Raw genomic sequence first — 23,188 nt, 5'->3', positions numbered from 1 at the left:
TTCAGCAGATTCCATTTAATGTCATGTGCATATATCCATACATTTGCTTATGTCAATGGTTTTGATGTGCGTGATGCCAGGTCTTGAAAAATCTACTAATTCATTTACGTCTGGGAGCGTGAATTCTCTCAAGCAATCACCTCATGATGGGTTTGCTTTTTTTAAAAATTGACTTTCAACCACATAGTTGCAAATATAATACCGTGAATTGAAAGTAAAGCATGCAGAGCTGATCCCTAAAACTCACAGGCAGCTCTGCAAAGGCTGTTGCAAAGGGTTTTGCCAAGAAGCATGGGACGTGAAGAAGTCCCCCCCCCTCCCAGGGAGAAAAAGAACTGATAAGAAACAGGTTAGTCTTATTTAGCATCCCAAGCAACAGCGAGGCAAAGCAGCAGAAGTAACACCCCATCAATTCTTCAAGGAAGATTTTGGCCAAGGCTGAGGAACAGGGCAGAGAAGTAGAGCTAAACCATCCCCTCCAAAAAAAGGAAAAGAAGAAGGAAATGACACTTCCACCACCACATACTCACAGAAATTTAACTTTTTTTTTTTTTTGGTCATTTAACTAACAGGACTGATACATCCTGGGGTCATGGATGTTTACCCTACAATGTGTTCCGTCCCAGCAGTTTTGGGGTAGATTTTTCAAGCCCTGGTGATGGCTCCCAGGAAGGCTTCTCCCATCCACTCCCGGATGATCAGCATCTATTGCATAGCATTTATTTCAGATAAGGCACTGTTTTGCCCAACGTGAACAGCAATTCAAAATCAATGCAGTTTCCATACAGTCCAAATTTGATGGCCTACAGTGCAATAACAAATAAAATTAAAGGCAAGGTCTGGAAGAATAAACCCAGCTTTAAATTTAAACTTAATATTAAAAAGATAAAGGAAACTACATTTTTCAAAAGCCTTTTTATTTTCCTTCACCATTGTTGTTTTACAATACAAATATCACCTTGTGAATACACAAAAACCCTACAGAAGATAACTCTGCTTCACGTAAAATACAGAATGGATATATATATATATATATATTTATATATATATTTTCTCTTCTTCATTCTTTAAAAAAACTATTTTGTTCTGCACATTGGCAAGTTTAGGATATAATACTTCCCCAAACATACAGTATGTATGGTAGGAGTGAAACTTATAATTACATGCAGTTTCTGCACAAATATTTTAAAGAAATAGATTATCTTTGTTGTTTTTCAACAACATTTCAATACAGGATGGAGAAACCATTTGTAGTTCACTCAGTGATCATTTGTAAAATTCTTAAAAAACAGGAATTCATGGCTGTTTTTCTTTTTAAAATACAGCTACCAAGTAGACAATAAAGTGATACCTTTTAGTTTGACCGGCCCACAATGTGTGAGCAAGATCGGACCCTTTTAATTTGTTTTTTTCCCCCTACACATGGCAACTTCAACATTATAAGCAAATTTCCAGTTTAATTTAGCTATAAATGCAAAAATTAGTAATTATACAGTATATATAATTCTGCTTTCATGGAATACTTTATTTTAAATAAAAACATTTAAGACTGCCTACTGACCATACAATCAAGACAAGAAAGGCACTAGAAACATAGACAAATCTCTCTCTCCCAAGAAGCATTTTCTTCAAATTTTAACTCTCTATTCTCTGACATGTAAAAATCTTTTTAAATTTAATTTTCATACACATTTTGAAAAATAGTTAGGAAATACTTAGAAAATCACTTTACAACTTTTTTTTTCTTCTTTTTTCTTTTTTTTTTTTTTTTTTTTTTCCACTTTTTGACACAGTCACTGCAGATTCTACAAAATCAAGATTACCAAATCTTCCTGTGTCTATCATCTTAGTTGTAGCATGGTGCAACAAGTAGAAAGATTTCTCGATTTTACCCAAGGCAGGTATTTAGAAACCTTCATATAGTCATTTGCTAGAAAATGGCTTACAGCCCAATCTTCGGGGCAAGAGATATGAAAAGTATGTTTTCCCAAGAAAATAATATGCTTTATTCCCAGACGTGACTGGAAAGACCAGAACTTATGATATAAAAGCTCTCATTTATGCTGTCGCATCATATACAAAGGAACATGGTGATGGGTAAATGTAAATCCCAAATCTATTAACAAGAAATGTATAACAGTGCATGGTAAGTTAAATTTTCTTTATTGTTGTCCAACGCAGATCCTTTGGAGAGAAAAAAAGATCACAGTGCTTACCAGGTAACTGAATAGGTTAAGTCAAGGGAACTGTTAAAAGAAAGGGTTAGGGAGCAGTTGATTTTTTTATGGCATATTCTCGTTCGGAGTTCTTAGCACTTGGGACAGGTCCTTTCCCCCCCATTTTGTCCGTTGACACGCTGTTATGTGTCATTCACCAAGCGGCTGTACTTCACCTGCCTACCCCGGTGCAGCACTGGCCAGGGGAAGGGCCAGTGGTAGGAGCGAGGTACAATTCCTTGGACATTCTTTTCAAAGTACTGGAAGGGCTTGTACCACCAGACCCTTGCAAGGAGGTTAGTTTGGGAAGCTTCTTTTAGCACCTGCACAAAGATAATCAGAAAAAAAGAGAATTACAAAAGAGCACGTCACTTACTTGCATGACTTCACTGCACGTCGCTTACTACTGTTCATCAGTGGTGTCTTGCTTACAGCTGCTTCCAAAAATCTCTCGATATCTAGAAACACCTCCCAAACATCTGCATGGACGAAGATCAAGAGGAGCCAAGCTATTTTTCCATAGCCTCCCTGCACACACCAAATGTTGCTCCCAAGTGAGGCTAACCCTCGTTTCCAAGACCTCAACTGTTCTGTGGTCCCATAAGAAAAGCATGAATGGTCCAAAAGGTCACTCTCCTCTCCTTTGGGAATGAAAAAAAAAAAACAACACCCAAAGGACAGCTGTTTTCTATAAGTATCTCTGAAATTAGCTCAAGAATCACTTTGGAGCTCAGCCGTGTGCCTACAGAGCAATGAGCAAGGCATGCCTCAACCCATCTGGAGGAGGTTATGAACCCTGCCCTGCCCTCCATGTGCTCTCTAACAGTCCCCACCCACCCTTTTGCTTCTCCTAGCCCTGAGCAAGCCACAGCTGAGACACAAGGAGCGGGCAGGCACTGAGGGAGTTATCCAACTACCCTGCTGCATGTTTTCAACACCAGAGCAGGGAACCATTATATCAGCCCACCAGAAAGTGCAAGCACGGGGCTCGTATGCTAAGCTTTCTTTTCATGTCATAAACTTACATGTAAAATAAAACCACTTTAGCCCTAGTGGGCTTTTGCTTTTAATTTTAAGGTCAGATACAAGCCACAGCCCCCTGCACATGGAGCAGCACCACGAAGGAGAGACTAGCATACAAATGCATGCTTAGGTAAGGATCCAGGGATCGGCATTTCCCAACATCTCAGCAGGTTAGGGAAGCAACGTTGAGCCATCTTCTGAGTCACACCACGCAGCAAAACAGGTACATTTTCATACAGTAAGGCAAAGGGCTTTCCTGAAGCAAGTCCTCATTAGCACTCAAGGCAATCCTGACTCTAGTAGCCTACAGCTTGGAAGCATGGCCACTCAGCACCATTGTTTTGACGGAGCCCAGGAGCAAATTCAAAGCGTGGAAGTCAGTCTAGTGCTATATAACAAGAGTTACAAAGTCTGGGCACAGATTGCTATTGAACACAGTGGTTCCCAAACTGACTGAACATCAAAGTGCATTCTTTGCAATTAGGCATTTGGTGGTAAAAACGTACCACAGGACTTGACAGTGGTGTATTCTTCAAGCAGTATCAAAGCCACTGGAATAATATGACATGGTAGCTAGAAGACCTTGATATGATCTAAAAATCTGTACCATCACAATATTAACTATTTTCCTTTCATCATACTACGTCTTTCTTAAACATAATTAACTGGAGCCATATGCAACAGATAAACAAAATATCTTTCTCCACATTGCACAGAAAATACTTGGATGCTAATTTGCTGTTACAGACCTAAGAGTAAGTTTCCCTTAACTCACTAGGTCTCTGCCACGGATAACAGACTTGCACATTTTCTCTCACATTCCTCAGCACTGTAAGCTCATCTCTTATTGATCTGGTTCATTGGCAGGAAAGCAAGAACAATGAGAAAGACATGAGACCTCCTTCAGACTTCTTCATTTGACCTTTGAGTCATTTACCGCTGCTCTCTGGTTGAGTATTACAAACCATGCTTTGCTCTCTCCCATCAAGTGCTGTGTCTCCTAAGCAGCTCCTCATTCTCAGCATTTCCCTCATCACCCTATTTTTCATGCCTTCCCAGACACAGGCCTTAGGACAGGAGCAGCCTGTTCTCTGCTGTACTATCCTCCAAAAGGAAAACGTTTCCCTTGGTCAGGGGAACTTACCACCACTTGGAAACACTTTGAAAAACTGGTTCATTTTTAGTGAGGCCTCATGTTATTCTTCAAGAGACCTGTCAGCTAACTAAAGGAGACAAGCCACAGCATACAAGGAAAACCCAGCTGGCTTCAACAAAAACAAAAACAAACAAACAAACAAACAAAAGGATAAAAACCCCACCACATCTAAATGATTTGCTCTGCTATCACAAAACCGGCCAACTGGCCGAAATTCAGAAGGACTTCAAAAACTGAGGTTACACAGTGGAAGCAGAGAGGCCTGCCTGCCTGCAGGCAGACCTTCAGATATTTTTGCAATCCAGATGCAAGATGAACCCAACCGATGACACCTCTTTCTTTCCTGCAAAGTCCATGTGAGGGGGGAAGAGAGGGATGCTCCACAAGACATGGGTGAGTCCACTCCTACTCTTTCAGAAAGGCTCCAGGCAAAGTGTGGATACTCGCCCACCACCATGCTATGGCAAGCAGAGCCACGCAGATCCAAAGACTGGGAGAAACTCACTTGCTGGTTGGCCATTGTGTGATACCACCAGAAAAGTCTTGTAGTGATGTAGTAAGCCACCACCACGTCCACAGTGTAGTGGTCATGAGCAAGGAGGATGCAGAACATCCCCACCACGCTGAGTACCCAGCAAAACCAGTGATACCACCAGAGTCGCCGTGGGGAATCTGGAAAGAAGCACAAGCAGCGATTATTTCAAAGTGTAATGTTATCAGCTTGCAAGACTATTGGTGTAATTAGCAGATGACGTGGACTGCAATCCTGGGCGGGTAGTACGATGCCTGCATTAAGAGCAGGAATGCTGAGATCACAAAATAGTATCGTTCTCTTGAGATGTAACTTAAAATTGTACTCAGGGGTAATCAGATCCTTGGAAAATAGAAAAGTTATGAAATCTCCGAGAAACAGGCCCAATACATAACAATATAATATATCCTGGTCAGCAAAATTAACTGATTTGTATTTCAATATTGATTCTACATAGATAGCCATCCATTCCTCTTGCCTTTCATAAAAGATAAATGCATACATTAAGGCCTGATTCTTGCAAAATGAGCAACCTTGCATTTAGCATGGCATTCTTCTCTCTAGACTAGGAGACACATAGTTGAAATACCATTCATCAGGCAGGGTGCAATGAAGGTTTCAATTATATTCTAAACAAAAATTTTTTTTAAAATAAAATGCTTAATTCATACATCTACATGGTAAAGTGTTTTATTTTGTCTCCAAAGTTTTCTTTTTTAGTAAGCCCTATGTCTTTGAAGTTCTATTATTTTTATTTAATTGTAAAAGCGTGCATTTTTACTTTAATTGTATTTACCCATCAGCACAACAATAATTATTCAATTAGCAAGGAATTATACAACAGGGAATTCCACATGAACAGTAACAAACTTACACTCTTTGATAAATAAGTATGTAAGAGTTAACATGACGGTGTGACCGCTGTAGAGATAGTCGCCACACATGTTGTGGGATCCTGTGATGGACAATCCTCCGCCAGCAATCAATTTCATTATCCTTCGCAGATGAGATTCCCAGTCTCCAAAAAGCTGGTGGAAGAGTAAAACACAGAAGCACAGTAAAATATCAGCGTTAACCTTTCAGAGTTTAAAGCAATCGTGTTAGCCAGCAACTTTGCCTTTCAGTTATTCTCTCTTTTTGCTTTGATACACAAGATCAATCAGTAAATCCACAACCTTTTCCAAAAGCTAGCAGAACATTTCTAGAGGGAAAAAGACTGGAAATGAGACATGAGTTTATTTTTTTAACTGATGCTTTACATCTATTATATCTAGTGTTCATGTGAGCACAGGCTATATGCACCTCCATCCATTTGTCTAAAATATTATTTTATTTGAAGTATTCAGTGTATGAAGAATCAAGAAAATCATTACAATTTCCCTATAAATACAATATCCCAAAGGACTACTGTTTATTCCTACGCTCACAATATAGATTGAAAAGGCATGGAAAAAAGGCAATTTTATTTACACACCTATTTGTGTGTATGTGTATATATATATATATATATATATATATATATATATATAAAAATGTGTGTGTGTGTGTAAAAGCCCTTTACACCAGGTCACTTCCAGTTGCAATGAAAAACACAGCATCTTTTCAGTATACCAAAGCAAAAAACTGGTCCAAAAGTTGTTAAACTCCTGTCAGTGGCTACACTCAGAGCGCTACACTTACAGTAAAACAGGTAGGTGAGCAAAAATTGTTTTCGATGTTATTTATAAGTATTTATTGCTGCTACCATGTAAAGGTGTAACCTTTCTCCCAGGTCTTGTTGGCAGCCTTTGTTAATGTTCATGGCTGTGCAGGAAAATGATTTTTAGTGGGAATCTTCAACCAGAGCTAATCGGTTCAGATCTCTTTTTATTCATTATATTCTTGCACGGGGATATACAATGGGTGTGTGTATATATGTGTGTGTATAAATATATATATATATATATATACACACAGTGAGGTTCAGAGTAATGACGCCTGGAAAACCTACGACTTCTGTAATAGTGTCACAATCCAGCTTCACCGATAAAAAGGAATTAAAAATATCTAGCTATAGCTAGAATTTTGTCACATTCTCTAAACATTTGGTTTTCCTTCTGTTCAAGAGGCAATGCACCCTAAAAATAAATCAAGCTTAATTTAATTCATCTTGTTCGTAACAGTGCAGGCCCTACAGATGATATTCCAAACAGAAAACAGGATGAACTGCCCAAGCTGTACATCCAGCTGCCGATACCCAGATTCAATGCACAGAAGAGAGTATCTCACTCCAAACTCTAAGGCCTCCCACCACCCCACCTTGGAAAGTCTTCAAAATCATTTCTTTCTGCTTCACATTTCAAAAGAAACATATATGGTGTTTGTCAGAGCACGGTGCCAAACTTCTGCGCTGGCTTTAACTCACACAATCCACGTGAGCAACAGGGACGTTCTTCCACACCTGATGAATTTGCTCTGACCCACCTCCAACCCATGATGCTGGCTCAGAAGGTATTTCTGAGAAAACTTCGATTTGCCTTAGGAAAGCCAAATCGAAGCAAACCAAGTCCTTCTGGTGAGGACGCCCCTCTCCCTCCTCCCAGGTGACCGAAGGGCAGCTGGCACTGTCCCAAGACTTTGCTTTTGCTGTTCCCAGTTCTAAAACAAGCCCAAACATTAAACAAATCCACAAAGAAAACATATGCTGTGGGACAAGCACAACCAGGACGTACTGCGCACCTCTGGGACCCAATAGGAAGCAGGAACCATCTGAGCTCAAAGGAGCAGGGCTAGTGGATCAATACATGCGACTACACAAGTGCTGCATCCTTACCTCATTTTATGAAGTTTTAAAATCCATGGTAACTATTTAACAGTCAGAATTAAACACAGATCCCCCTGGATGGACATTATAGGCATGTTTTTCTTTTATTTTAAAGCTCGGTCTTGCTGTAAGAAGTGGAAATTAATAATTTCTGACAGATTTAAGCAGGGCCTTTGCAGCAATTAAACATTTCCTGCTAACAGCTCCTTACAAGACCTTAAAATGCTCCCCAAAGCCCACTCTTCACAATCATGTATAACTCAGTAAGGTGTTGAGAGGCTATTCTTTTCCCACCAGTATATATATATCTTTCAAGAAAGCCCAGCTAATCTTCAGTCTTATCAGGGCAACAGAAGAGCACAACATAAGCTTGTCTTTACTTGAGTAAAGAGATGGACTTGCCAACGCTGTAAACTTCCAAAAATGGCAGATTTACTCAATTCAGCCCATAAATACCAGTGTTCTTTCTTTTTTCATTTCATAATGGCTGACTGATCAAATACGATGTTGACTCCTCTCCCACTCGCTTCCCTTTACAAAAGACCTTGGTCCCTCAAAAAGCCACACATGGCATGGCAAATGCTCTGCCTTGTCAAACAACTGGTGTAGTACGTTCGTTGGTTTTATTTCCCCAAGGAACTGAAGCATTTCAGCTTTGTTTGTACGTACCAGCAATCCTCACCAAAACAGCGACAGCATGTGTACTAAGTTGAATCAGGATTTTACTACCTGTAAATCAGTGATTTTACTGCCTGTCATCTAACTTATGGCTGTGCGCACAAAGTCGTTGAACTGCGCGTGCAGTAGATATTTCACAGAAATTACTTATTACTTCCCCCCCGCCCCGTTTTCTCCTGCTTAAATCAACCTATAGACAAACAACCCCAGGAGGGGTACAGAAATCAACCACAAAAGCACTTGTGCCTAATATATGCACCTTGTTCCCTACCATAGAAGTCCAGGGTGTATTAGACTGCATTTCCCTACCACAAACAACACATTGCAGTAAGGACCACACTTATATCAATGCCCGTGTGATATGAGATGGATGCAACATCACCATCCCTGTCCCATCTCCACCCTGAGCATGCAAATTACCCTTCCAGACTGACTACAAGGCGCTTGCCTAAGCAGCTCCGTCTCAGTAGCTTGGTTTCAGCCACAGCTTTCGCAAGCCCATTTTATTCCTCAGCACAACAAACAGGAGTCAGCGCTAGATTGAAGAGGAGGTGGCAAATCCTTGTGCTAACACAATGGCAAAAATACATGCAGGGATAAATGGCTGCAAAGGAGACAGAGTTTCACCAGCCTTAGAAAAATCTGTTTGGGCCATTTTCAAATACAAATTGTACTTGAATTTGTATATTTTGTATATATTTATACGTACACACACACAAATATATATTATTTGTATTTTATATATATTTCTAAACACTGAAGTGTTTAGAAATAAATGAGTCACACGTGGCATCTCCACAGGTTGCACACCTTCGACTGCTTCAGTGGCGATAAAAAAAATGCTAATTGTGCGCGTTAGTTGAAAATGCTGCAGAAATTAGCATTAGATTAGTACTTCAAAATGGGTGGGAATGCCTGCACTGCCCCAAAGCAACTGTCAACATCTTCACCATGAGGGAAGCTGATGATCTGCAGAAGGACGTCCCCATCATGCCAAACTGGTATTTTCCAATTAGTAACAATTATTGGGAAAGTATTGCTCACAGTTTTAGTAACAGCAGGACAAGGGGAAAACATACAGATTAAAACATGGAAAGGCAGCCAGAAGTTTACCTTTGGAGAACACTTGAAATGCATGCCAGGTACTGGGAGTGTAGTCACATACATTGTAATGCACCGATACAGGTATAGTGTGCCAACTATACAGAAAAATCTTCTGCTAATTATAGACCTAGAAGAAAAAAGAGGGGAAAAAAAAAAAAGAGAGGAAAAAAATAAGGAGCTCACTCAATGCAAACAACATATGCAAAGGTCACTAAAATAAACTACCAACTGTTCTCAATGCTTTTGAAATTTGTGACAGTATCAGCTTACACCTGAGAATACTGAATTACTTTACAAATATTCCCACGCTTTACAGGTCAGAAACACAAGAGCAACTCAACATTACCCATGAAGGTGGTTTCAGGAAATAGAAGGATTAGAATACAAAAGCCTGTGCAGAGTTAGTGTTGAAGACATTAAAAGGAATTTCATGCCCCACACCCCTCCATTAGCTTTGAGTGGTCACTAATTTTCTATTCAAGGCAGGGGATAAAGTTACAATATTTTCATTATACGATGAAAAGAAGTAAGTTTATTATGGCTGACACACACATTGAGTAATTACAAAGGCCTGCTTGAGAAGAAATAGCTTGTATGACCCAAACGAGCGAGAACACATCTTTTCTGAGCAGCATTAAAGACGAAGCAATTCACATCAGCAACGAAACCTCCAAAACACAAATTTAGAGCTGCGTTGGCTACAGGACAGGCTGTTTTCAAGGGAAGCCACTCTAAAGGCCAGCAGCCATAGCTGCAAAGAGATTCATTCACTGAAGGTTGCCAACGAGTCGCTGATGTACGCAGAGAGGGCAGATGCAATTTTGTGGTACCGTGATGCAGTTCTGCAAAACCAGCAAGAGCATACGGGGTAGAGAGCTGCAGCTTCAACTCAAGAGTGACAGCCAGACCCAAAACTGGCCCGTTGAGTTTCACTGCTATGTACCAGCTGATAACATCACAAGGAAAGAGCTATGACAATTAAACCCCTTCTGGCACATCCATCAGGGTGGGAGCAACCTCTATCTGAGCTTGCCAAAGAGAAATCGCTGCCAGCGTTACAAAAACCAAGGGCAAATCCAGTTACAGCAGTTTGTGACATTAACCACATCAACCCTTTGCATCCTGCAAATACAGACCCTGTTGATTTTGGTTGATTTTAAAACATTGTTATTTACAATTATGATCATTTGGGGAATACAAGGGTTACAACACAAGAAGCAAGTTCTGGTATTCATTTGTTACTACTTTGAAGCATTCACTTTTTAAAAAAATAATATTTCTATCAAGCCGAGTTCTTTCAAAGCTCAAGATTGGCCATCTTTTTTATTTTTAATAGCTTTTGGCAGAGTTACTGTAGTGCCCCACTCTCAGAGGAGGATGACTTTGGAGTGTCAGATCAGTAACAACTCGAGTGTCTTAATTTATCAGAAAAGCTTCAACTATTACAGTGTAAATGCATTTTGCACTTGAGTGCTTACTGCTATTGAAACACAGTACTTCATATTTTTTCTTCCCCCTTCCTGGTATAAACATGGACAAAGCTGGGAGTTAAAAATTATACTTTATTAATGTAGCTCCATGGACTGAAATTTCAGAGTGGAAGGCACCATGCCATTGGGGCAGTGGCTTTCCTCTGTATTTCATATGTGGAATTTTTCTCTCAGAAGGGTGATCCAATAAAGATCTCACACTTGTGACTGACTTTTATAATCAGACATGAACTTCCTTTTCTTTATAATCTGGTATAAAGACAAACAGGGGGGGCTGGGGATTAAAGACTGAGCAGCACTGTATTTCGAAAGACCAAAGAAGCGGCAGTGTTTTATTGAGCACTGAACTTTTTTTTTTTTTTTTTTTAAATTAAAATTACCCACAAACCTACTTGGTTTAGCTGGATTTAGCATATTTTAACTTAGGAAAGTCTGCGTCAAAGTGCTCTGTACTGTAATATAAAAAAAAAAAAAGTAAAAAGCCTCATATTTTCCCTTCTCAAAAGGATTTGTGTGTGCGCTTGTGTGATTACGAGCCAGCTAGCAAGTACAACCTCTAAACTTATTAATGGCCAAGACAACTTTTATTACAACTATCCAGACCTCACCTAACATGGGTAGCCAGCATGCTGCTTTTTCAATCCCATGAGTGTGCAGGCTGAATCAGATGTCAAGCATGGCCAAAACCCAGCATTGTACTTGTCCCAAAACATCTGGGAATGCTTCCCAGAGAAGTAATCCTGCCTCAGCAGCTCGCCTGGACTCCTCAAGCTCCCCGCAGTGTCTGCAGAAAAAGGTTTGGGCAGCCCGGAGTCCCCAGCCAAGACCTGCACACCCGCCCTGCTCCTGCTTTCTGGTGAGAAACCAACCCAATGCCATGGACAGTATTCTGTATGGATGTTCACCGATTTCCTCACACCAAATCTAGTGCTTTGCCCCGAAGCCAGCCAGAAACTCCAGTCTCCACCTGAAGGTAAAATTAATTTTCAGGCAAGAAGGCAGTAACAGGGGCCAAGGGAAACCCTGCACTGTGGTTAGCTGGACAGACACACCAACGCCCTCTTCCATTTTGGCCCCAACTTTGCAGTCCAATAAAGACACATAAGTCCTATTCAACACCATCATGCAATCCCTGGACTAAACAAGGAAGACCTGAGTGATCAGTATTACGAATGACACATCTCTATCTCTACTTCATTGCTTGGGAGAACAGCAGGCTTGGCTTGGATGAAATCAGGTCATCAGCAAATAATGGATCTGGTAGGATAAGCAATAGGAATTTCACTGCTTGGCAAAGAAAAATGTTTGAAAAAGTCTGAAACTATGGAGCTGCCTCCTTCGGGCAAAGGTTCAACCCAGCCACTGTCTGCAATTCAGCTCACGGGTAACAATGCTGCTGGTTCACCAGTGACCCTGAGTTTGCACTCGGAGACATCCATGAATGGTATCTCTATCATCTGAGTAGGGGAGGAACCAGGTCTCATCCTGCCCAGCAATCACCTGGCTTCACATCTTATCATCAGATCTCAAACACAGTGTGGCAATGGTTATCCCTGACGCCATCAGAGAAGTGAGGAAGGTCTAGCTGGCATAATTCCTTTCCTTTATTCTTGAATTAAGTTTCAAAGGGAGGTGATAACCCATGCCACAAAAGTGATTCAGCTCTTTTTATAGCACTTAGAGGTTCACCATCCAAAGCCACGAGAATGAGGTCCTCCAGATAAAGCCACCTCACTGGGCTCCTGTTCCCATGAGCCCCTCTCCCATTCTTCCGTTTCTGCTCCTTACCGACAGCTTGGGCCTCTCAGACTTCGATACTTCTGCTCACTGACACAAAAGATGACTTTTGGTCTTCAAGGCATTATGTAGTCAGTACACAGGCTGACCAGCTATTCCAGGGCTGATACTGGGAATGGAAAGCTCTGTGACTCCCTGACATCTTTCCCTAACACCAGAAGAGCCCTTCTAAAGCAAGCAAAAACAAACACATCAAAGCAAATGGGGGTGGGGGGGAAATCTTCACATTTATCAGCGATACCAACATACTTTGTCATCAAGTTGACCCATATCTCACTGCTTCGAAATCTCCAAGGACCTTATGGATTCTGCTGTTCTTAATCTAAAGATTCTGCTCAGCTCCATCACAGGGTGTTTGATGCCTTATATTGCCCTACTAACCTGACACCCCATTCTTGAGAGCAATCCCATGTCACCTTCTCTAGATGCTTCCCTTGGTTTTGAACAACATTTATGCTCAGAGACCTCAAGAAAGTTAATGGTCCCCCATGTTCACCATAGGCAGCTGGAGCAGCAAGGAGAAGAGCTGGAGTGCAGCTGGTAGCACTGCAGCTACCAACATATGAGTGATACTGAAGCTTACAGCCATAAACAAAACAAGAGGCCAAGCCAGGGCAAATACTTCCTCCTGTACGTATGTGCACATTAAAAAAAAAAAAAAAAAAAAAAAAAAAAAAGGCAATTCCACAGTTTTTTACAGTCCTATAATAACAATAAAATAACCATTCTAGAAACTTTCCTTTTTGAGGAACGCCACCTCTGTAAAAGTGTGCAACGGTTTTAAAATTTCACCTGATAAAATACATCAAGCAGTATAAAGCAGCAGAAAAGATGAATAAACCATCTCAGTCTTGTGGATTACTTAAACATTTTTCACATTCCTATGGAAATCCACAGCTGTGTTGCACAAGGGTACCTTGTCCCAGCTTAGCAATTCTCTCTTTTCAAGACGCCTGTACCTTATGAAGCTGGTGAACCACATGCTTATGTTTAAGTTTTAATGTTTTTCTCCATTATAAGGGTGAGTGATGCATTGGCCTCTGTTTTTATTTCTTTTGAAAAGGGAAATCTATAATTCTAAGGTCATAACAAAGTCCTGTGAACTGAAGGATCTTGTATTTCACATGGTGCGGCCCAAATTACGTTCCTTCCTCAGTTTCCTACATAGGAGTCACAAAAAAGAGTCAGTGAATAGGTAAAGAATGAGATGTTGTATTAGCAGAGGAGAAGAGGAGACCCTCTTTGGGCTGGGCAGCTGTGGCGACATGCTTGTGCCTGGATTTTGAAAGGAAAAGTGATATGCCACCTTATACTGCATAAAGCCACTTGACTTTGAACACTTCATTCACAGCCATGGCAGCACAAGGGTTTATAATCAGACACTCGTGGTAAGGCAGCCCAAGGTGTGGATTTATGGCAGTATAAATACCCTCTACAAAGAGCGTGCGGATACTTAATTTAGAGTGATAGGTTAGTTCCACTGGCAGGCAAATTCACCCTTGCAATTCCGACAAGTATGAGCAAGGAGGCAGACAACCACTAAGACCTTGCAAATTCAGCACATATCTATGCTTTTGCATATTTTATGATTAGCTTTTGACATACTTTGTATTTGACATTACCTGTTCCATCTAATGTCAAGCAGAAAACGTACTTCATTTTTTCACGCAGCACTGGCTAGGTGCACGGACTAAACCACTGCCTGTTGTTTTTGTCCAGGAGTATCATGATCTTAGGGTAGGTCTTTACATCAGGCAAACTACAGAGACACTACATTGATCCCAAGTTGGTTCACAGCTGCTTTCACAACAGTGTGAGCTGTGCTCTCTCTAAACAGACAGGACAGTCAACTGAGTTAAGAACATCATTACATCCAATTCATGGCTTTTCACACACAAGAAGGGTTCAAGTTAATTGTGCAGGCAAACAAGACCAGGGCTAGTTTCTTAGGTAGCAGTTGGACCGAACTTCTCCCTTTCGCACAAGCAGCCCACACAAACTGCAGTTTGTCTATGGCATGATACCTATTTCAATTTAGGAAACCAAAATCAGATAGATCACAAGAAACTTCATTTTATTTGGATGTAAACCAGTATCTCATCTCCAAAAGCTGTCAGAAGTATACCCTAGCACTCACTTTTCAAAAGGTTTTACTTACTTGTATTTTAAAAGCAGCCACTGAACAAGCCACAGTCCTACAAGGATCATGCCATTGATTTCACAAATAGAAAAAGCCCATTGCACCCGATCAAAGCGATCAAAAAATGCATCTGGTAGGGGAGGTTGCTCCTCCTTGGGAGGCACTCGTTCATGAACGACTGAGATAGTCACTGTGGTAAAGATGAAACAAAAAAGTGCATAAATAAAAGCCAGGATAGTCTTGCTCCATTCCACAGGATACTGTGAGCGCTCTGGCTCTGGCATGGGGATCTTTATCATCTCCTTCTTATACCCATTTGGCATCCCGTTCAGCTTCATTTTACTGCTGAAGCCATTCTCGCCCATGGTGTTGCTCACACCGACGCGGATGTGCCCGTTGATGTGCCCATTTTTGTGAGCCTCGATGTGGTGAGCCATTTTTAAAGTTTCAATCATGTGCAATAGCCGCTGTCCGCTGTCGGAAGACACCCGGGAGAGAGGTGTCTTCTTAAAATCCTCCTCTGTGAGGTTGATCAAATCCTGCCCGGTGAAGCTCTTCAATGGCTCACAATACTCCGGCACAGCATTTTCCGTTAGCCAATTCGTCACCTCCTCGGGTGACCACAACACCACTTCATTCATCTCGCCAGGCAGCCGGGGCACAGTTTGACATCGATTTTAAATTGGGCAGCAGTCACTGCGACTCCAGCGCATCGGAAAGCTCCTCCTTGGCTTCATCTTTTCCGAGGAACCAGTTTGGCAAGAGGCAAGTCCCTGTCTCTAACCGTCCGATACGAGCACCCAGGCGCTGTGGCAAGCATAGGAAACAGTTCACTTCATATTCGTGTTGGCATTCTTCTTCCTGGGGAGGGGAAAAACCCAAAACCGGTCATTAGGACAGTATTTACCAAGAGTTTGCAATTCATATTTAAAGACAAAATTACTGCAAAAGAAAAGCTAGATGCTGGCATGGAAAAGACTAACTGATTTAAGCTCTAGCCTTATACACACAGCACTGTCCTTTCCAAGCTTGCTACTGATTTCTCAAGAGCTTTAACAGTTTTGTATTATAAACACCACTTTGCAGCTGTGCGAAGGACTCCTTCCTGCTCTGTATTTGTAAAATTTTCTACTACTATGCAGCTCTGATCTGTAACCAGTACCCAAACACCTCTTAAAATCCTAGTACTACTGGATTTAAGGATCTACAGCGCAAATGTTCAGTGTTATTCACGTAACAAACCACCTCTCCTCCTTACAGACTGGTATCTTAATGCAGTGTGTTGTACCTAATTATTGAATCAAAAGCCTAATTTTTGCCTTGCAGAACAAAAACATCTAGTGTACCACAAAAAAGGATTTTCTACAGATCAGCAACACAAAAGAAATTATGTAAATAATCAAGGTTATACTCTCTGGGCCAAAGCACCAGCAGGAAAATCAATGGCCAAACAGGTTAGCATGAAAATAAACCGAAGGATTTCAGTTTGCAGGACTCTAGCAGATGTTTAGCAGCTCTTCAAGGTAAATTTTACAGTTTCCATGGTATACTGCTACAATTCAAATAAATGTTTGTCATCACCTAACAAAAGGAACCAGTAGAAAAATGAAAGTGAAACTTAAAAAATAAAAAAGGAACTAGGTAACAAACTTCTACACCCAATTAATTACAAAAATATCTTAGAAAGCTTAGAAAAGCTGGTCATCAAAAAATTACAGGAAAACAGATGTTACTTGCTGGAACTTCTTCCTGCATTTTTGAGACACGAGCAGCAAAATCCTCAGCACGAGGCAGCAATCACATGGCAGTGAATGCCACCAGCACATTCCCAGGTTTGAGATGTTTATTCAACGAACAAACAAAAACTGGTCCTCCGCAGAGCAAAGAGAGGAAAACAATTAGAACCCCTGTCTCCAGCCTGCCATCCCATGCACTGAGCCTCTCCTGCGGGAGGCTGCAACACCGTAAACACAAAGTGACCTAAAGAAAGTAACAGCATGAGGAAAAAAACACTTCATATTTTCAAAAGCTGTATCATGTCTTTATCAGCTTAAATAATATTTTTAGCCTCTTACAAGCTACCAGATGTTTGTGTTTCATCACAGGGAGCAAAGTTGCCACTGAGGAAAACCAAAATAATCTACACTACTGGCATGACTGGAGTAGAAGTGGTACAAAAGAGACACAGAGCTATACTCCCATGCAAAACGTGACAATGCTGCACATAAATATATTTTTTTGACCTGTTACCTCTAAACTGAGCAAGAAACACAAGGTGCAGTTTTTAATCTGTTTCTCTGTGGAATGAACCAGGTCTGGTGATTGAGAAAAGAAAAAGCTTTGGACGAAGGACTGGTAGTACTTCTTTCTTTTTTTCAGTGGGATTATATGTACTGAGGAAGGCTTTTAGCCACAGATCCCTTCATTATTCAAGTTGTGTTTAGCGAACTGGTATTTAGTTACACGGCCCTGAACATGGACAAAAATGATGGATTGAATTATGCATGTTAACCCACATTAGAAACTCCTACAAGACTTTGACCAAAGGAGAGCAGCTCAGCTCTCCACCACGCTGGTCTCTGCTGTACTCACTGTAGTCATGTTACCACAGGGCACCTGAAATCCTGGGTCTGGCACCAGCTGCAGCACAAAGCTTAAGCACGAACCCTGCATTCTTACTCCATGCCGGAGAGAGTTGGTGTCACCAGCAGTTATGGGAAGATGTTTTGCCTCCAGCTCCCCATTTGGACTCAGTCTGTGCATTAAGGGCGATGTCAGCCTTGAGCTACCCCACTTACTAATGCCTGTGACTCGACTTGCTCACTGCAGACCAAGGAGATGGAAACATCATCACCTTTTTGATGTCCACAATATTTCAGTCTCAAGTGATGCACCACTAATTCACAACTCAAGGAATCAGTGTCTAAGTGAAGGAAAATGCAACACACACTTTCACACTTGTCCTAGGGTCAAAACTCAGGTTGAAATCCATGAGATGCAGCACCAGAAACTGCACAGGATCAAATACACAATGATGGCACGGGGCTCACCAAGGAGCAAGAAGCTACTGAGCAGAAAGCTTCAGTCCTCACGGATGATGTTTCTGGGAGCACAAGCGTAGTGCTGGCCAGGTGCAATCCCAGCCCGCTGCTATCACACCACCAGCATGTAAATCACTATCAAGCACCTTTTGTAAAAGCACAGTAACTGATACTCATGGGAGGAAGGCTTAGAGGAAAGATAATACTCTGCCAAGGACACAGGCCATGGAGTTGTTTTCATTGAGAGCTAAAATGAGGAAAAAACAACTAAAATTTCTAACGAACACCTATCATTCAAACCTCCATTTCACAGCCTGTCTAATGGGGGAGGAACAGGCAAAAAAGCTTCTTTACACCTTCCAGCTTGTCACATTGAAAAATACCTCGTTTTCTATCATGTGTTCATGAAAGCTTGATCGGGTGAGGTTCACAGAAATGACATGGGAGACTAACAACCCTCATTGGCCCCCTTGCTTCCACAAAAGGTCTTCTCCTGTCCACAAAAGCTGACGACAGAAGGTGGGAATGCATTGGCTGCTGCTAGGCCACATCCACCGGCTTAGCTTGGCCTCACTGCCCCAGCAAGGCATGCGGACGCGTGCCCACCCAAGCCTCCCCAGCTCTGATACAGGTCATTAGTCTGGGCCAGGCAACTAAAATGCTCCCTCCACCCGCAGCAGATATGCTTCATTAAGGAGCCTGTATCTGTTAACAAATTATAAATAACAATGTGATTATCATAATAATACCAATCACATTACGATAATGATGCCATGTAAAACCAGTATCTCAAAATACCCACACCACAAGATTGAACAGAGTGAAATAACCAGCAAGGGCTCCAGTCCGCACCTCCTTGTGTTTACATGACCTTTTTTCCCCTGTTCCCAGCAAACATTAAAGTGCTAACTCAAAACTTTCAGATCCTTTTCCACTTTCCTGACAGGGAGTATTTACCACCACCACTTCAATTTGCCCATATGAGGGTTGCAATATCATGACCACAGCCACCCCAGTGGGTTAAACAAGTATTTGAGAGCACACTGCATAACCTTGCGTACCAGGATCTGTTCTCTTTCACATCACTTTGCGGAGATGTGGTTGAGCATAAGGACCGAACATGGGAGCATCCACCTCTTTGGTTAAAGGACAAGATAATCAGCAATAAAATCATAGCTGGCTACACCTCCATATTTGACTTGGCAGCCAAGGTGCAGAAGACTCTGCAGTTTTCTGTCTCTAGGTCTGCACAGAGGATAACTAAGCACTCACGTTGGACGTCACTGTTTCAGATTTCATTTCGAAGTCCGTGGGATCACTGCTGAGCGAGCGATGGACATCCCCTGGGCAGGCAGCGCAAGTCTTGTCCATGGAGCAGTAACCTCCCTCTACAACCCCGGAGCTGGCTTACAGGTTAACACACCACTCCCTATTACCTCTAAACTTGCAAGCAGAAAGCATTACATCTCACAATTAACACTCATGAGGACAAAACCACATCTACCTAAAACAGAAAAAAAAGACCCCCAAAACCAGGTTGTTAATCTCCAATCTCCTCACTAAAGCACTTTGAAACCCGACTGAAGAAAACCTAAGCCTTCCCAAATCAAATCATGCCTTCCTCGTGTTTGTACAGTGCTTTTATTCTCTAAGTGAGGACCTTTGCTGCCAAGGCAACAGTCACTATAGATATCAGTAAAATAATCAGCCATTTCAGAAACTGCAACGAGCTCCTCACCAGGAGCCAAGGAGATTTTCAAATCCTTTCAGAGGCAGCGGGTGTGTTTCAGCTGCAACACTGAGCATCCTTCCCAAAGACCCCAGAAAAGTTGAGATGATAAAACCATTAGTAAAAAATAGTGTAAAACAAGTGAGGTCCAGGGATAAGCGCAGTTTGAAGATAAAATAGTGATAATTTCTTCCTTGGAAAACAAACGCTGAGATGCACACCGATTATGTGTGCACACACATAAGCAGGAAAAAATCCGACTGCTGTAAGGATTGAAGTTTTAATGCTTTAGAAACCAACCCACAAGTGAATTCCCCAAACCCCCCGGTGAGGAGAAGTTACACAGAGACCAAATACTCTGGTTGAAAGCCGGGAGCTCTCATCCTGCATTTTTACAGCACAAAACAAACTGTTTGTAACAGCAGGGTCTGAGTCACTGCTACAGTCGCCTCCTCTATAGGCATTTTATCGTCACTCAAAATAATGCTCTGACACCTCAGTAACTGGATGTCCTGTACTTGCAAAGCACCTCTGCACACCAATTTGAAACGAAAGGGCAATGCCTGCCACAAATTATGTGCTGGATATTACTAATGAGCTCTCAAGCAATATACCAAATTGCTTCCCTCCCTCCAGGACAGCCTTACCTCCAAATCAGAGACTGCCCCTTGCAAGAGGCTGCAGCACTAGAAAGCAAAAGACTGTTGGCGTTTTAAAACATCACAATAAAGCTAGTTTTGTGCTGTAAATACAAAGATATGCAAATACAAAATATCTGTAAGTATAAAATTGAGGCACAGATGGGCTCACGAGTTTCACAGAGCTCTGAGATAGGTTTCCAAGGTCGGTCCCAGATGGAAAACATTGTCTTGCAGACACAAAGTCAGAGCAAGCAGAATTACTACTACGAAAAGAGAGGCTGGGATCAATATGCGAAGCAACGCCCACATACCCTGAATAGCTACTTACGCAGCTTCAGAGAGAAAAAAAAATTGTCTGCATACTACATAAAACCCTGAGCAGCCCATTTTTTCTAAATTACTCTTTAGGAAGGGGGGGGGGGGGGGGGGGGGAAATCCACTCACAGGCAGGGCTTTCAGTATAACAGCTCTGAACCCAAGCCTAGTGTTCAGTGGCAAGGATTTAAAAATGAAAGTACTTGCATCAAATCTGAATAACCCAACAGCTCATCTTCAGATGGGAAACACTGCTAGTGAATACCTCTGCTACCAAAACGCATCCTCTATATTGCGTGCATGTATGTGTACAGAGGTATATACACGTGCACGTTCTGTGCTGGGTGATAGAGACACTTTTTCCCTCCAAACCTGACGAAGCCTCATCCCCTTGCTTCTTCACAGCCCTACATCTCTTTGCTCAACTTCCTTGCTCCCCCTTCTTCTTCTTCGGGCTTGAAAGCAGTTACGGAAACCAGCAAACACCCGTGAGAAGGCTTCACCTGACCATCATTCTCATGACGGGAGCAGTTGCTAAGCAGGACTCTTGTTTTGACACTACGGAAATCCTGCTTCAAGTGATCCGGTGGTAGAAAGGATAGCGTGGGGAGGGCAGGTCCTGCCTTTGGTTTAAGTTACAAACAATTATTTCAGACTGAAAAGTCTCCTCAAACGCAGGAGGGAGAACCAGGTGCCAGGACCAGAGTCCCAGCTGTCACCTGCAGGAACAGCTATGGGCTTTCCGCCTATGGCAGGGATAACCCAAGCGCACATCTATTTTGTACTGCATACCACAATCTTAATGCCTACATCCTAAAGTAATGCCATACGTGCACAGAAGCAGGATGAATATTAGCTTATTTTTGAACAACTGCAATAGAAAACCCACCTTCCAACTCCCTGACCCAAATGCTTTTAGTTCTGTGCGAGAAAGATGCAAATAACACCACAAAGTTAATTTGCGGGGGGGGGGAGAACAACAAACTATATTCAACTCCTAAGAATATTATCGAGAGAAAGTGGGTCTGTACTATTTCAGCCCTCCACCCACAAAGCAGCGTGTTAAAATATTAACAGACCATCACAAATCCTTACACGCAGATAATCTGCTTCGACACCAGGATTTTTAATTCTTCAGCAAAGACTTCTACAGCAGCACTCCACCCACCCGCCGCATCAGTCGCTTCTTTGCTATATACAAACAAAAACCCCCATGGACACCACGACACGCTGCGCTCAAACCTTGCACAGCTGGTTTCTGGAGCAAAGCAACCCTAAGTGTTTCTGGGCTCTGCGCTCGGGTGGCAGCAAGCTCTGGCCGTTGTCTCCAACACAGCTAAACACACGTCTGTGCTACACCTCAGGATCTGGGTCAGCCAGAGATAGGGCAGAGCTGGAAATAGAGCCCCGTGTCCTCATGCAACCTCTGAGCTACCTCCATTACTAAAGAACACAAACGATACTTGCTTTCCTCTTGAAACTATCCAAACCTCCTTATATTTATATGCACACAACAGAAGACCTCAGAAGGAAAACAGATTAAACACTGAAAAAGGCAGAAAAAGCGGTCCGTCTGTCCCCCAAGGCATAGAAATGGGGAGAGGATGGGGTAGGGCAGAAGGATGGAAACAAGAAAATAAAGAGAGACTGAATGTTTGTGACATGCTCCATATTTTAACTCGGTGAACCAAGTTCAGGTGTTTTGGGGTGTTTTTTTTGTTGTTGTTTTTTACCTACACTGAATACCTAAGTCATTTGTTGTTGGAAAGTCAGATTTGTGGTGAGCCTCTGGGAATCTAAGTAGTAGCAAGAACTGGGAAAAAAAATCATTATCAAAACAGAAAAGGGAAGTTTTGCCTAAGGAAACTGAGAACAGTCTTGTGACTGGTGGTAACATGACTCTAAAATGCATACTCCAGTGTATTTTGCCAAACCAGCCATGCAGATTGGGAAAAAGAAAGCCAGACGAAACTACAGGGAAAAATAGAGCCTCACTGAAGGCTTAAAGCAATTAATTGCCCATTTTTTTTAATATTTGGGTTTGTTACTGGACCTGTATTAGACAGCATCCAGACCACAACAATTGCTTCCTCCAAACTGCCTTTCCCTGAGTTATGACTTAATCAAAAGAAAACTGAGTTTACACACTCAGAATCCCAGCCTAGAATAATGTTTTCCATTAGAAATATAAATATTTTATTTCAAATACACTACTTTTTAAGTCCAGCACATCAGACCCAGATCAAAAAGACTCCAAGCCTCAAGAGCTGAAATATAAATATCTATATATCTTCATGAAAGATGCTGTTCTCTGCATTGCAGCTGTTACTATTCATAAACGCACCCAAAAAGCACACCATCAACATTATTAATTTTCAATACTATTACCCTTGTAAACAAACAAACAAACAAACAAACAAACAAACAAACAAACAATTCCTGGGTTTGTCTTTATTAATTTAGTTTCATCTAACACATAGTAATTCCTGGTCTGAAAGACAGAACACCAAAAATATTTCAGAT

The 23,188-nt window shown here is 41.7% G+C and overlaps 1 protein-coding gene across 8 annotated transcripts in view; it reads right to left on the bottom strand.

Annotated features, from left to right (window-relative positions):
- Nucleotides 1-23,188, bottom strand: part of SGMS1 (sphingomyelin synthase 1) — a 98,586-nt gene continuing 75,398 nt past the window's right edge. For all 8 annotated transcript variants that reach the window (XM_087765866.1, XM_087765865.1, XM_087765872.1 and 5 more), the window contains 5 exons: nt 14,958-15,800; nt 9,522-9,639; nt 5,802-5,955; nt 4,901-5,067; nt 1-2,539 (listed from right to left, as the gene is read on the bottom strand). In XM_087765866.1, coding sequence (XP_087621992.1) covers nt 2,360-2,539; nt 4,901-5,067; nt 5,802-5,955; nt 9,522-9,639; nt 14,958-15,580 — 1,242 coding nt within the window. In that variant the 5' untranslated portion in view covers nt 15,581-15,800 and the 3' untranslated portion in view covers nt 1-2,359. The remainder of the gene's footprint in view (nt 2,540-4,900; nt 5,068-5,801; nt 5,956-9,521; nt 9,640-14,957; nt 15,801-23,188) is intronic.

Source organism: Nipponia nippon, unplaced genomic scaffold (genome assembly GCF_047370975.1).
Source record: "Nipponia nippon isolate SJK-2023a ecotype South Korea unplaced genomic scaffold, ASM4737097v1 scaffold_3, whole genome shotgun sequence".
NCBI lineage: Eukaryota > Metazoa > Chordata > Aves > Pelecaniformes > Threskiornithidae > Nipponia > Nipponia nippon.
This window is presented reverse-complemented; position numbering and strand designations above follow the sequence as displayed.